Source organism: Plasmodium gaboni, chromosome 13 (genome assembly GCF_001602025.1).
Source record: "Plasmodium gaboni strain SY75 chromosome 13, whole genome shotgun sequence".
In the NCBI taxonomy this organism is placed as follows: Eukaryota; Apicomplexa; class Aconoidasida; order Haemosporida; family Plasmodiidae; genus Plasmodium; species Plasmodium gaboni.
In genome coordinates, this window is record NC_031493.1 from 2,180,320 (window position 1) to 2,195,187 (window position 14,868).

Here is a 14,868-nt window from a genome sequence, read left to right on the forward strand (position 1 = left end):
AAAAAAAAAATATATATATATATATTTATATTTTTATTTTTATATTAATTAAAATTTTTTTTTTTTTTTTTTTTTTTTTTTTTTTTTTTTGCATATAACATTATTAATTACTTGTACTTGAATTTTCCGAATTTTTTTCATGAAGTTCTCTTTTTTCTTCAGAAGAACCTTCTTCCTTTATGGACTGGTCTTCTTTAGGTAATTCAGAGAACATGAATTCATTTTGGTATTCAATTAGATATTGTGTACTTCTTTTAACATCAATAAATAAATTATATACACGTCTAACATCTTGAACAGTAACTTCTGTTGCTTTACGTTTTTTTGAAACTAAATTTGCTAATGTAATTAAATGTAAAGCGTATCTTAAGGAGGATTCGGATGCAATTTTGCATAATAATTCTTTTGCATATTCATCAATATCAACATCTTCTTCTTCTGCTCTTTGTTCTAAAATTTTAAGTATATCTTGATGTTTATATGGATAGGTTGGAATAATAAGTGTTCTATCTAATAGATCTAAAGGAATTCCATGAGGAGCTTTATAATCTGTTCCTCTTATATGTGTAATACCTCTATTTGTTGCCATAATGACTATAGGTGATTGTTCACTTTCTAAAGCTCTATTTAAATATGAAAAGCATTCAATATCTAGCATATGAACTTCATCAATGAATAAGACACCTGGTACAATTTCTGCTTTTTCATCTTCTTGCCATTCATTAATTTTCATATCAATATGTTCTCTGATTTCATTTTTTATTTCACCTGTATCTCCAGAAAATAAAGCCAAGAACCCTTGAGTTCTACTATTAATGGCATCAATGTCATGTAAGGTAACAGTATGTACTACTTCTTTTCTTTTTTGTAATTCTCCCTCAGGACATTGAACAAAAAGTGTATTTGGATCCATTGCATCATAATCTTTAGATCTAGCAAATGATTTTCCAATTTTGGTAATTTTACCTGTACCTTTATCAATACATATAACATCTCCTGCAGTAATATTTTCTTTTTGTAAAGCTTCTATCATTTTACTACCTAAATCATATAAGGTTTCCATTTCAGTTGTTTTTAATATCATTTTTCCTAATTTTTTATTTTTATTATTTATATCTCTTTCATTAAATTTCTCTATTTCAATTTCAACAACTTCTCCTTCTATTACTTCTGATTCTTCTTTTACTCTTACACCAATAGATCTTCTAAAAGCTTGTGTCAATGCTTCTGTTTTGCTCATTTCTAGAGAATATACTTCTGAACCAGAAATATGAGTAAAGGGAGTATCTTCACCTAAAGCTTTTGCAATACCCATAGCAATGGCTGTTTTTCCAGTACCTGGTTGACCAGCTAATAAAATAGCTCTTCCACTTATTCTTCCTTCTTTAATCATTCTCAAGACAATACCAGCAGCTTTACGAGCACTCATTTGTCCAATCATACCTTCAGAACAATATCTAGCATCTAAACAATCATTTAGTCCTAATCCTCGAATGTGAGAATGTGCTCCAATTCTTTCTATTTTTTGAATATCTTTCACTTCTTCGAGCTTCATATTGTCATGAATTATAAAATGAATGAATAAATAAATAAATATATATATATATTAAATTTTTTTTTTTTTTTCCCTATAATAAGGGATTAATAAATTAGATTAATATAATTATATATTAAATAAAAATATATATTTTGTTTTAATTCAAAATAGGCAAGATGAAAAAATTAAATTATATGAGAAAAAATGTTTATGCTTCGAATTACCCATTAAGTTGTTATATTATAAATATAAATAAATAAATATATATATATATTATTTTCCTACAATATTTATATCTTTCATATAAACATTGTTGTTATATATAAGTTATTATAATTTAATTTTATATAGATAAAATTTTTAACAAAATTATTAAGATATTATTATAAATCATACATTTTAGCTTAATTTATATATATATGTATGTATATATGTATTTATTTCTTTATATGGCTAAATTTTGTTTCTTTAATTTTTTTTATTTCACTGTAAACCAATATAAAGGTAAAAAAAATTTATCTTAATTTTTGGATAACATTATAAATAAATTATTTGATTAATTTTTCTTATTATATATATATATATATATATATATATATGAGTAAAAAAAAAGAAAAAATGTATCTATTTATAGAATATTATATGAGAAAAATAATATATTATAAATTCTTTATAAAAAATGAAAAAGTAGTAGTATTCATCCAATACATATGAATGTATATATATATATATTATTATATTCTAACTTTTTTTTTTTTATTCCTATATATTTTTAAAATGTGTTCATAATATGTATAAACAAAGAATTATACAAAATTATATAAAGCCTAATAAAATATATTCGAAAAAAAAAAAATGGAGAAAATTTTTTTTTTTTTTTTCATAAAATATTTATACAAAAAAAAAAAATTTTAAAGAAATATAATATGTATATTATATATATATATATATATATTTTTTAATTTTTTTTGTAATTAATAAATTATATATATATTTTTAATATTTTTGAAATTGTTAAATTTTTTATTTTAAAATCAGAAAGAGAATTATGTTTGTATAATGTAAATATCAATTACTTTTTAACTTTTAAATTATTAGTAATGATTAAAATTATATGAACACATATATTTATGTATCTATTTATAAAAAATGTAAATAATTATAAAAATAAGGATTAATGTGTTATTATATATATAATTAAAAATAAATATATGTATATTTTTTTAAAATATAATTAGTAACCTATTCTTATATTATACATAACATTAATATATATATATATATATATATATATATATATATATTTAGAATATTTAACCATTAGTTACATATCTTATTATATCATTTTATTATATAAATTTTTAAAAGTATTATAAATATGGAGGATAAAATACGAAAGTATGATATATTTTGTATAATGGGTTTAGCTATAGGATGTGGTGTATTTTCTGAATTTTTAAGTTGGTTATTTGTATATAGAAATGAGAAATTTAAAAAATTAAATGAAGAAGTAAAAGTTCTATATGAAGAAGTACAGAAAGAGAAAGAAGATGGTTTATTAAGTAAAATAGATAAAAAAAAAGATAAGAAGAAAAAGGCTACAGCAGAAGAATTATATATAGAGAAAACTAAAGAAATGACTACATTAAAAACAAAATCAAATTTTATTACAGGTTTAATTTTTATGTGTGTTATGCCTGTATTATTTAGTTTATTTGAAGGATTAACAATTGCTGTATTACCATTTAAACCTATTTTTCCATTTACCTTATTAACACGTACAGGTCTACAATCAAAAAATTTATATCATTGCTCATCAACTTTTATATATACATTGACACTTATGTTAACAAGACAAAATATTCAAAAATATTTTGGATATGCTCCCCCAGCAGGAATGTTTGGAGATTATAAAATGCCAGATGAACAAGGTGACGTATGGAAATAAATAAATAAATAAATATATATATATATATATATATATGTTGTCACCTAATATATATCTCCTTTTCTCCTTTTATTATTTTATTTTATTTTTTTTTTTTTTTCAATTGTGAAAATTATGTATATATTAAAATATGTTTATGTGCATTTAAGCAATAATTTTTATGTTTAAATTTTTTAGTTTATTTTTTTTAATATAACAACTTTTTAAAATATCCTATTATCAAGTTAATAATAAAATACTAATTATTACAAATATATATATATATATATATATATATATATATATATATATATTTTACTTTGTATTGATATACACGTTTTGATACAAAAATAATATTTTTATAATCATGATTTTTCCTTTTTTGATTTAATAAATGTATATTTTTTCTTTTCATGAACACATTTTATTTTTTTGGAATATTAAATATTATGACTAAAGAATGATTCATTCATTCATTTTTTTTTTTTTTTTTTTAAATAAAAATATAATATTTTGTTTTTTCTTTTTTGGTATTCCTTATCATTTATATATATAATTACAAATATGCATTTATTTATAATTATTTTTATGTCATAAAAATATATGAATAAAAATGTTATATATATATAATATTATAATAGGATATATTTTTATTTAAACATTAGTATGTGTGCACATTAATGATATAAAATTACATATATATTTAATCTTACATGTTTTCACATCACTTTTTTATATTTTTATATTTTCATATTTATATTTTTATTTTTTTTGTTTTTTTTAATATGTAAAATAATAGTAAAAAAAAAAAAATAAAAAACATAAGGAAAATATATGTGATATTATTATACATATATTTTTTATTTTATCTTGTTTATAATTTTAGTAAGTATTAAATTTATAAGAATATTGTACCTTTTAATATTGTAATACTTATTGTGAACAAAATATTCTGGATATAAAATATTGCCTTAGTATGTATTTCCTATTCTTTTTTTTGTCTATAAAGTTATTCCTTTCTATTATTTTATTAATATAAACAAATAAAATAGAATGTGTTCATAATATATTCAAATTCTATATTTTTTCATGTACTATATATTTATATATATATATATATATATATATATATATATATATATATACTTCTTGTTTGACATATAAAAAAGAAAAACACTTTTTTTTTTTTTTTTTCAAGAATTATATAAATGGTATTTTACATTTGTGTATGTTTTTCATATTTTGTTATTTTACAGTAATATAAATATAAATATATATATATATATATATATATATATATGTTTATCTATTTATTGTATTTTTTTTTTTTTTTTTTTTTTTTTTTTTTTTTTTAAATTAAAAATACTATTTATTTAAAGGAATTAAGAATATTATTATATAAAAATATATATATTATATATATATGCTTATATTTTTTCCATTATTTAATTTTTCTACTAATAATAAATTTATAGAACATTATATATTTGCTTGTATTTATAATTTTTTATTTACATATGGATAAGTGTTTTTTTTCTTTTTCTTTCTTGAAATAAATATTCTTACTATATTATTATATATATGTATTTATTAAAATTATGAATTATATAGAGCCCAAAAAAAAAAAAAAAAAATAGTAACATATTTTATAATTTGTTATATTATATATATATATATATATATATATATATATATTATATATATTAATTTTATAATATAATATGTAATATATATTTTATGACAATATTATTATTATATACTATATATTATATTTGTATATAAAAAAGATTTATATGACATTTTTTTATACAAGTTAATTTATTCATATAACATTTATTATTTATGTATTACTTTTTTTTTTTTTTTTTATTTTATATATATAGAAAATTATCCATTTAATTATTATATAAAACTAAATGAAAGATAAAGATTTGTTTATAAATGTAATAGTTACATATTTTAAAAATATATATATTAATTTATATATATATATATATATATATATATATATATATATATATATATATATATATATTTATATTTATATAATAAATTTGTATGTATACATATAAGTATATATATTTTATTAGCTTCTACAACATAAATTATTAAAATATAATAAAAGTTTTTATTTGATTTGTGTTGTGTTTTTTTGTTTGTTACTTATTATTTTTTATTTTATATAATTTTTTGTTTGTTTTTTTTTTTTTTTTTTTTTTTTTTTTAAATTATATAAATTGAATAATTAAGACATTTTTTCCATATAATGATATGGGGTGTATAAATAGCAAAATAAAAGAGAAAAGAAAAATAAAAAGAAGAAAAAAGGAAAAATGTAATTTAATAGGAAATATTGAAAGGAATAATGTAGGTAATAAAAATGTATCAACATATTTGATAAAAGAAAAAAATAATGGAGAGCATTTTGACTATAAGAACAATAAAAATATAGAGCATAATAATGATAATATTTATAATAATGATAATAATAATATTAATTATAATAGTCCTTATATTTATAATGTTAATAATAAGATTACTAATAATGTTGATAACTCAAAAGAAAGATTGTATTACAAAAAAAATATATTTAAGAATATTTCAAATAAATGTAGCGATAAAAAATTACCTACAAGTAGTGATAAAGAAAATGATTCTTATGTAATAAAAAATTCAACAAATGATAAAAGTATAAAAAATAATGATAATAATAATAATAATATATTTTTGTTTAAAGATATTAATGACAATAAATTGAATAAATCTTATTATTATAATGATGTTTATAAAAATATTGAATCAAATAAATTTGATATTTGTAGAAGTAGAAGTATGGATTTAGACAATATAAACATGAGTTATAAATTAACACAAGACAAAAAAAAATATAAAATTAAAAATTATGATAATAATAAAAAAAAAAATGATAAATTAGTTAAGAATTCATTTAGTAATATTATACATACCATTAGTAATACACTATTAAATAGAAAATCATATATAGACAATAAATATAAAAAACAAAAAAAATTACAAAGTACACATGATGTGTTTACTTCATATAATAATAATAAGAATGATAATTTTATTGATGACCATCTTAAAAAATTTCAAAATGAGAATGATTTTTATATGTTATATTTAAAAAATAATTATAAAAATAAAAAGGAAGAAGAAAAATTATTAAAAAGTATGAAGAAAAATAAGGATCTATTAATGTATTATCATGATTTTAAAAATATTATATTAAAAAGAAATTCATTCTTATATATATATGAATATTATAAATATAATTGTGATGTTTTTAATTTATTATCTTTAATGCCTAGTCATATATCAGAAAATAAACAAGCATCAAAAATATTATTTGAAAGCTCTTTCATTGGAAAATATATTATATTGCCATGGATAGATAATGATCCAGATATTAAAAATAATCTATATTTGAAATATGTACAAAATTATTTAGATATAAAAGAACAAATTCAAGAAATAAATCATACTACATATAAGAATAAACAAAATGAACAATTATCATATTGTAACCTCTTTAATAATTCAATCAATAATAATAATCATGATGATTATTATAATTTAAAAAAAAAGAGATCACACAAAAAATATAAAAATCAATCCAACTTTTCTTATACATCTCTTTTATGTAGTCATCTATATGAAAATAAAAAAAAAGGTATTGTACTCAATAAAATGAATAAAAAAAATCTATATTTAAGAAAAAGAAATGAAAATAAAAATATACATGTAACTACTAATAAAACAAATCTTAGTCTTCACAATATTTTTAAAAATAACATTCGAAATAATCTCATGTATAATAATACAAAAGAATCTTATATCAAAATAAAAAAAATAAAAAATAAAAAAAAAATAAAAAAAATGAATAATATAAATAATATAAATAATATAAAAGATAGTGAAAAGGGGAATATAAAAAATGAACACTCAACTCATGAACAAAAGGACTTTTTAATTCATTCCAAAGATATCTATAAAATAGATATGACATTAAATGATATGTTCAATCAGAATACAAAAATAAAATCAATAAATCACATAGACGATATAGGTATAAACGAATATACAAATAATAAAAATCATAATAAAAATAAATTAAATGACAAAAAACAAAATAATATAAATGAAAAACATTATCATAACACACATGGTATTAATACATTTATAACACCTAACGATGATAATAAAAAAAATGATAAATGTGATCATAATATATATGATTATTATATTACTTCATCCATAGATACTTTTAATTCCAGGCCCTTTTCATCATCCAACCAATATGAAAACAATAATGATGATAAGAAGAAAAGGGAAAATTCTAAAATAAATGCAACATATCAAAAAAAAAAACAAAATAAAAAAAATAATAATAATAATAATAGTAATATTTATAATATTGTTAAACCTTCATTCCTTTTTGAAGCAAGTTATATAGAAGAATCTAACCAGGCGAATATTATGGAACATAAAAAATATCAAAATGACGAGAAAGGTCTAAGAATACTTATGAAAGATAGTAGGAATGAAAAAAATATAAAAATGGAATACATTAATGATATACAATATAATAATCTGGAGTATTATAACAAAGAAAGAGATAATAAAATATATGATCTTCATACCTATAGGAATTATAAAAGTGAGAAAGAAGAAAAACATTATGCCCAAAATGTAGAAAATGAAAAAGAAGGTATAGGGGAAAAAAATAAAAGTAAATCATACCTAAAAAGTAATACAAGCAAATATAAAAAAATTGAAAATAATAGTTATAATAAAAATGTGTATAATAATAATGGTAGTGATAATAAGATAGAAAAATATGAACAAAATGATAAACAAAAAAAATATAAACATAAAGAATTGAAGAATATCAAATTAGAATGGGAAAAATGTTTATTAGATAACTGTGATCATAAATATATAGTAAATGAGGATTGTATTAAAAAAAATTATATGTGTTGTAAAAAATGTGATAAGAAAAGATGTATATTTCATTATGTAAATGGTTTTAAATTATATGGATGGTTGAATTACAAATGGACCGACCCCGATGGGTTTTTAGAATTAAGTATTAGACAAAAAAAAAAATTTGATTCTTGGAAAAGATTATCAGATTTATATGAGAATCCAATTGTAATGTCTCCTTATTTATATAATAATTGTATAAGACAAGGTTTCGTTGCTGATTGTTCATTTTTGTCATCATTAACTGTATTAATAGAATATGAAAAGAAACATAAGATACCAGTTATTTCTAGTATTATAACTCCATGTACTTGGAATTATTTATCTGTAAATAAAACATGGCCTATTTTTAATCCTTGTGGTATGTATATATGTAGACTTCATTGTAATGGTATACAAAGAAAAATAATTATAGATGATTATGTTCCAGTGAAGAACAATAATTCCTTGTTAGTAGCATATTCAAATAATCAAAAAGAATTATGGGTTACCTTATTAGAAAAAGCTTTTGTGAAATTGATGGGAGGATCATATTCTATGTTTGGTTCTAATCCTGGTTCTGATTTGTATTATTTGACAGGTTGGATACCAGTAACAATATCGTTGAAATCTAAGATCAGTAGTTCTCCCCCGTCATTTGACAAGCATAGTATGCATTCTTTGATAAGGGATGAATATATAGATGGGTATAATGATGGCTATATAGATGGATGTACATATAAAAGTGAAATCGTAATGATAAATAACAAATGTGAATGTGGTAAAAATGATGAATATATAGATGACACAAGGTATAACTATAATAATAAAAAGGATGATGATCAATATGACAATGATGATAATATAGCATATAATGATAATAATTATAATTATAATTATTGTTGTTTCTATAAAGACGATTATGAGATAGGAAATAAACTGGAAAAACAATTCCTGAAGGAAGAATTAACTACTATGGATTTTTCTAAATATATGAACGGATCTGTTGATAATTATAGCGATTTGATTAAGAGAGGAGGTTATAAAACGTTGGGTATAAATTATGAAGAAGGGAAATATGAAGAATATGAACAATATGATTCTTATGAAGAGTATGATGAAAAATGGGATAGTGTTTGGAATAATATTTATGATGGTATAAAAAAAGGGAAATGTGTTGTATGTTTAGGTACATTAGAATTAAAAGATGCTGCTCCATCTGGTTTAGATTATCCTGAAGGTGTTTCAATATCAACAGGAATTGTAACAAGACATGCTTATTCAATATTAAATATAGAAGATTATAATGGAGATAAATTATTATATATAAAGAATCCTTGGGGTTGTATTCGATGGAAAGGAAGATATTCTCATAATGATATTGAAACATGGACAAAAGAATTACAAAAAAAATTAAATTATTCTTTAGAAAAAGCTATAAGTAAAGATGATGGTTGTTTTTGGATTCCTTGGAAAGATGTAATAAAATATTTTTCACATATATATATATGTTGGAATAGTGTTATTTTCCCATACCAATTTGAGATACATACAAAATGGGAAAATAATAATTTATTGAATTCATCCATATTATTAGATGATACACATTTAGTTGCATACAATCCACAATTTGCTTTACATTTAAATGTAAGAAAACAAGACTTATCAGAAGATGGTTTATATTATATAGGTAAGAAACCAATAGAAGTATGGATACTTTTATCAAGACATGTAAGAGAACGTAAAAGTGATGTATCTCAAAAGTATTTAGCTTTACATGTGCACGCAGGTAATGATAGAATTATTTGCCCCTTATTTCCAATAAAACAGGGGATATACTCCAATGGAGAATGTACATTTATAAAGTTAATAATAGGTGGTAAGGATGACCTTATGAGTATTAATATGATGAGTGAATCGAAGAAAGAAATGAATAAAAATAATATACAAAATGTGGAAAATACTAAAAATTTAGAAAATATAAAAAAGGGGGTCAATATGAATAATATGTTAAATAATGTGCAAAAAGGAAATAGCACTCATAGTAGCGGAAAGAACAATAATGTAATCATTGCTAATGATCAAAGAAATAATATGATCCCAAATAGGAATAATAATCACCATAGAGATAATAATAATCACCATAGAGATAATAATAATCACTATAGAGATAATAATGATCACCATGGCGATAATGATTATAACTGTGTGAATGATGAAAAGCAAAATTTTGAAAATGATCCAGATGTGCTGAGAAATGTAGATTATGTATTGATTGTATCACAATATTCACAAAAAGAAGAATTTAATTTTACTTTAAAAGTTTTTAGTCATACTCATTTATCCTTATATGAAATACCTCCTTTATTTCCTGATAATTATTCATCATTATATTTTAAAGGTAAGTGGACGAATAAAAGTGCAGGTGGTTGTTCTAATAATTTGTGGTCTTATTTTAGAAATCCTCATGTGCGTTTATATGTTCCAGAATGTACAAGATTTTATATCTTCTTAGAATGTTCTCAAGAACATTCAGTTAATTTAAGAATATTTAAAGGAAATACATCTTCACCAAGATCTTTAAAAAAAGGAGATATAATATCTAGTGGTCCATATAAAGCTGGATGTTGTTATATAGAATGTACATTAGAAAGTGGAATATATTGTCTCATGCCTTCATTATATAGAGCTAATGTTACAGGTAATTATCAAATATGTATACATTATCCAAATAATAAAGAGAAACCGATTTTGTATTTTATTCCTTATTCTTATATTGTACCACCTTTTTCATTTTTTAAATATGAATTGGTACATTTATATTCTTTAAAAAATTATTCCGTCATTTTATTTCATACAACATGTATGACATTATTATCTTTAAGAATTACATTTTTTCAAAATATGGATATTAAAGGCATACCCTTTGTTAATATATATAAAAGAATAAGTGACTCAAATAAGACAACAGACGATTGTGAAAGTGGAAATATTATAAAAAATAATTCATTCATAACATGTATTAATTATAATAATTCTATATATAAATTAATTGAGAAATGCAATATTCATGGAAATACAGGAAATGACGTTCTTCCACTTTCAACATGTGCTTATGATTACTATATAAAATTTAATTCCGTATTAATACCCTTAGTAGAACTAGAAAAAGAAGAAGCTTCTTATCTATTACTTATAACTACAAATATAAAAGATGATATTCTCTATAACCACGAAGCTCATTTTATATCAGACAAGCAAATTTTTGTGGATAAATTTTATCCACCCCAATAAAAACCTTTAAAAATTTTCTATTAATTTAAGAAAAAGAGAGAAAAATATATAAAAATAAAATAGGCACACATTAAAATGTTTTAATTTTATTTTATCAATTTTTTTTTTTTTTTAAATAAAAACTATAAAACTTGTTTTAATTATAATCATAAAATTTTTTTATGTGTGCAATGAGTGTTTTATTTTTTCTATATATGAATATTATTTATGAAAAATACTAAATTAAAAATGAGAAAAGAAATGTGTTAAAAAGATGTATATGTAAATATATTTGAAAGAGCACAGAATAATTTGGCTATGGGATTTTTATAATTTAGGCAAATTTGTTTTTTAAAACATATATATATTATATATATGTATGTAATAGGGCTTGTATTTATTAAATATATATATATATATATATATATTTTACTTTCATTTAGTTTATTTTTTTTATTTCATTTATTATTTATATAATTATCGTTTGCAGATTATAATAGGATAAATGGAAGTATCTAAATTTATATACATATAATTATACGTTATATCAAAATGTAAGAGTATAGACTATATATATTTATATATATGTACTTATAATGTTTGGAGAGACCAGCTTTATTTTAAAGCATTATAAGGAACATTTAGGGAGTATGTAAAATAAAATTATATGTAATGACATATTAGTTGCAATGATAAAAAGATTACTAAACGTTTATAATTTTTGTTCTTTAAATAGATTTTCATGTTCGAAGGAACATATGAGATTACATAGTATGATATATAGAAAGAATTATGAATATAGTAAGAAGAATTGTTTTATAGAAGAATATAATAGAAAGTATATTCATACACATAATAATATATATATAAAAAAAAAACTATATGATATAATACCATACTTATGTATATGTAAAGATGTAAAAAATATAACATCGAATATAATATTTTATATTTTAGAAAATTTAAGTACAAAAAATGTTGTTAATATTAATGAATATAAAGATAATATAAAAAAAATATATTTTAATATAATGAAATGCTATCATAAAATCTTTGAAAATAATAATGAATATGGAGAATATATATTTACTCTCTTTAATGATGATATAATTATATCAGTTAGTCCTTCATTAAAAAAAAAACAAAAAAATATTATACAGGATATATTATTGAATAGTTTAAATTTCTTTTTTGAAAATAATAAAACATATAAAAATAAATTAAATATAAATTTGATGTGTAATATAATTAATTATCCAAAATTTTTATATGTATTACATTCAATTAATTATGATATGAATATAATAAAAGAAAATTTAAGTGTACAAAATGTAGATTATTTATTATCTCAATATATTAATACAACAAAATATATTACTACAGCAATTGAATTCGCTTCATTTTTTAAAACGCCCAACATGAATATTTTCACACCTTTTAAGAATCATGGTACATTTAATTATTCCTTATTATTAGAACATATAGTAAATAAGCAGTTGAAAAATGCACTCCTTTTGTTATTGAAGGATATTGAATGTAGTCAATTAAAGCAGGAAATACTTTTATATCTGTTATCTTCAAATGATATTACAGGTATATAAATATATATATATAAACATATAAATATATAAATATATATATATATATATATATATATATATGTATGTATTTTATTTTATTTTATTTTATTTTATTTTATTTTATTATTTTTTTCTTTTGTAGGCCTGTGCTTAAACGAATGGGCCTATTTAGCAGCAAAAGAATATTTACTTATGAATAAACGTGCAAATGATAATAATAAAAATATAAATGTTAACATTTTAAAAAGATCAATTGATAATATTATAGATTATAATGATGCTAACCTTCCAAATTTGGAATATTTTGTTTTACCTGAAGACGTTAAAAATGTCAAGTATATAAATTGTATTAATGATTTTAATAATATGGTTATAACCATAAAAGAGGAACTAAACGATCATTGGAAATATAATATATACAATATAAATAATATGGTTAATTATACAAATGATAATAATAATAATAATAATAATAATAATAATAATAATAATATATTAACATATGAATATATTAATAAAATACTTAGGAAAGAAAAAAAAAGATATTATATTGGTATAGATATCGAATGGGATAGATATAAAAAAGAAAACGTTAGTGTTTTATCTATTTCAACAAATAAAAAAATTTATATAATAGATTTATATTTTATTGATTATAATTATAAATTAATCATATTTAAATTTTTTAAATGGTTATTAGAAAATCCATTTATATATAAATTGTTTTTTAATTTTCCTACTGATATTAAAATCATGTCTTCATATTTTCAAAACATATCACATATAAATATATATAACAACATTATAGATTTAAATGATAATATATATATGTATTCAAAAAGAAATGAACAAAAGACGTCTTATAACAATAATAATATTTTATATTTTGAAGCATTGAATAGAGATATGATTCAATCGAATGATATACATTTATTCAAACAGTTAGTACATTCAACACCTTATCATTTTAATAAAAATATAATAAATAATATTAACAACAATAATAATAATAATAATATTAACATATTAAACAAACAAATGTTAAAATTATATTTTAAAAGTTTAAATGACTTGTGTATAAAGATATTAAATAAAAAATTAAATAAAAAATTTCAATTAGCTAACTGGAATATAAGACCACTTACCCATGAACAAATAATTTATGCTTCTATTGATTCTTATGTTTTAATAAAGATAGAAGAAATGTTGATAGAAAAAGGTTATATGTCTACATGTGACTCCAACAACAATCAAATGATGAATTTATTTGTTCAAAAATATAAGTTGAGAGACAGTACATGGGAATAAATATAATAAATATTAGACGGTATAAATGTATATATATATATATATATATATGTGAATGTGTTCAAATATGTTTTTTTTTTTTTTTTTTTTTTTTTTTTTTTTTTCTCTGTAATATTCCTATAAAGAATTATAAAAAAGTATATTACTTTAATGACACATATTTAATTTTTTCCTCTTCTTATATTTTTTTTTTAAAATTTTTTAAAAATTTTTTTAAGGTTTTAAACATTTTTTTCCCCTTTTTTTTAAAAAAAACAAAA

The 14,868-nt window shown here is 19.3% G+C and overlaps 4 protein-coding genes across 4 annotated transcripts; 3 read left to right on the plus strand and 1 right to left on the minus strand.

The window, feature by feature from the left end:
• Positions 1-103: 103 nt before the first annotated feature.
• PGSY75_1362200 (RuvB-like helicase 3) lies at positions 104-1,555 on the minus strand (the record flags this gene model as incomplete). Its single annotated transcript, XM_018787644.1, has 1 exon — positions 104-1,555. One exon carries the CDS (start codon positions 1,553-1,555, stop codon positions 104-106), a length of 1,452 nt encoding a protein of 483 aa, XP_018640386.1.
• Positions 1,556-2,915: 1,360 nt separating this feature from the next.
• On the plus strand, positions 2,916-3,485 carry PGSY75_1362300 (conserved protein, unknown function; the record flags this gene model as incomplete). The annotated part of the gene is made up of 1 exon (XM_018787645.1): positions 2,916-3,485. One exon carries the CDS (start codon positions 2,916-2,918, stop codon positions 3,483-3,485), a length of 570 nt encoding a protein of 189 aa, XP_018640387.1.
• Positions 3,486-5,735: 2,250 nt separating this feature from the next.
• Positions 5,736-11,741, plus strand: PGSY75_1362400 (calpain; the record flags this gene model as incomplete). The annotated part of the gene is made up of 1 exon (XM_018787646.1): positions 5,736-11,741. The coding sequence occupies one exon, from the start codon at positions 5,736-5,738 to the stop codon at positions 11,739-11,741; it is 6,006 nt and encodes a 2,001-aa protein (XP_018640388.1).
• Positions 11,742-12,409: 668 nt separating this feature from the next.
• On the plus strand, positions 12,410-14,608 carry PGSY75_1362500 (putative exonuclease; the record flags this gene model as incomplete). The annotated part of the gene is made up of 2 exons (XM_018787647.1): positions 12,410-13,313; positions 13,443-14,608. 2 exons carry the CDS (start codon positions 12,410-12,412, stop codon positions 14,606-14,608), a joined length of 2,070 nt encoding a protein of 689 aa, XP_018640389.1.
• Positions 14,609-14,868: the final 260 nt, after the last annotated feature.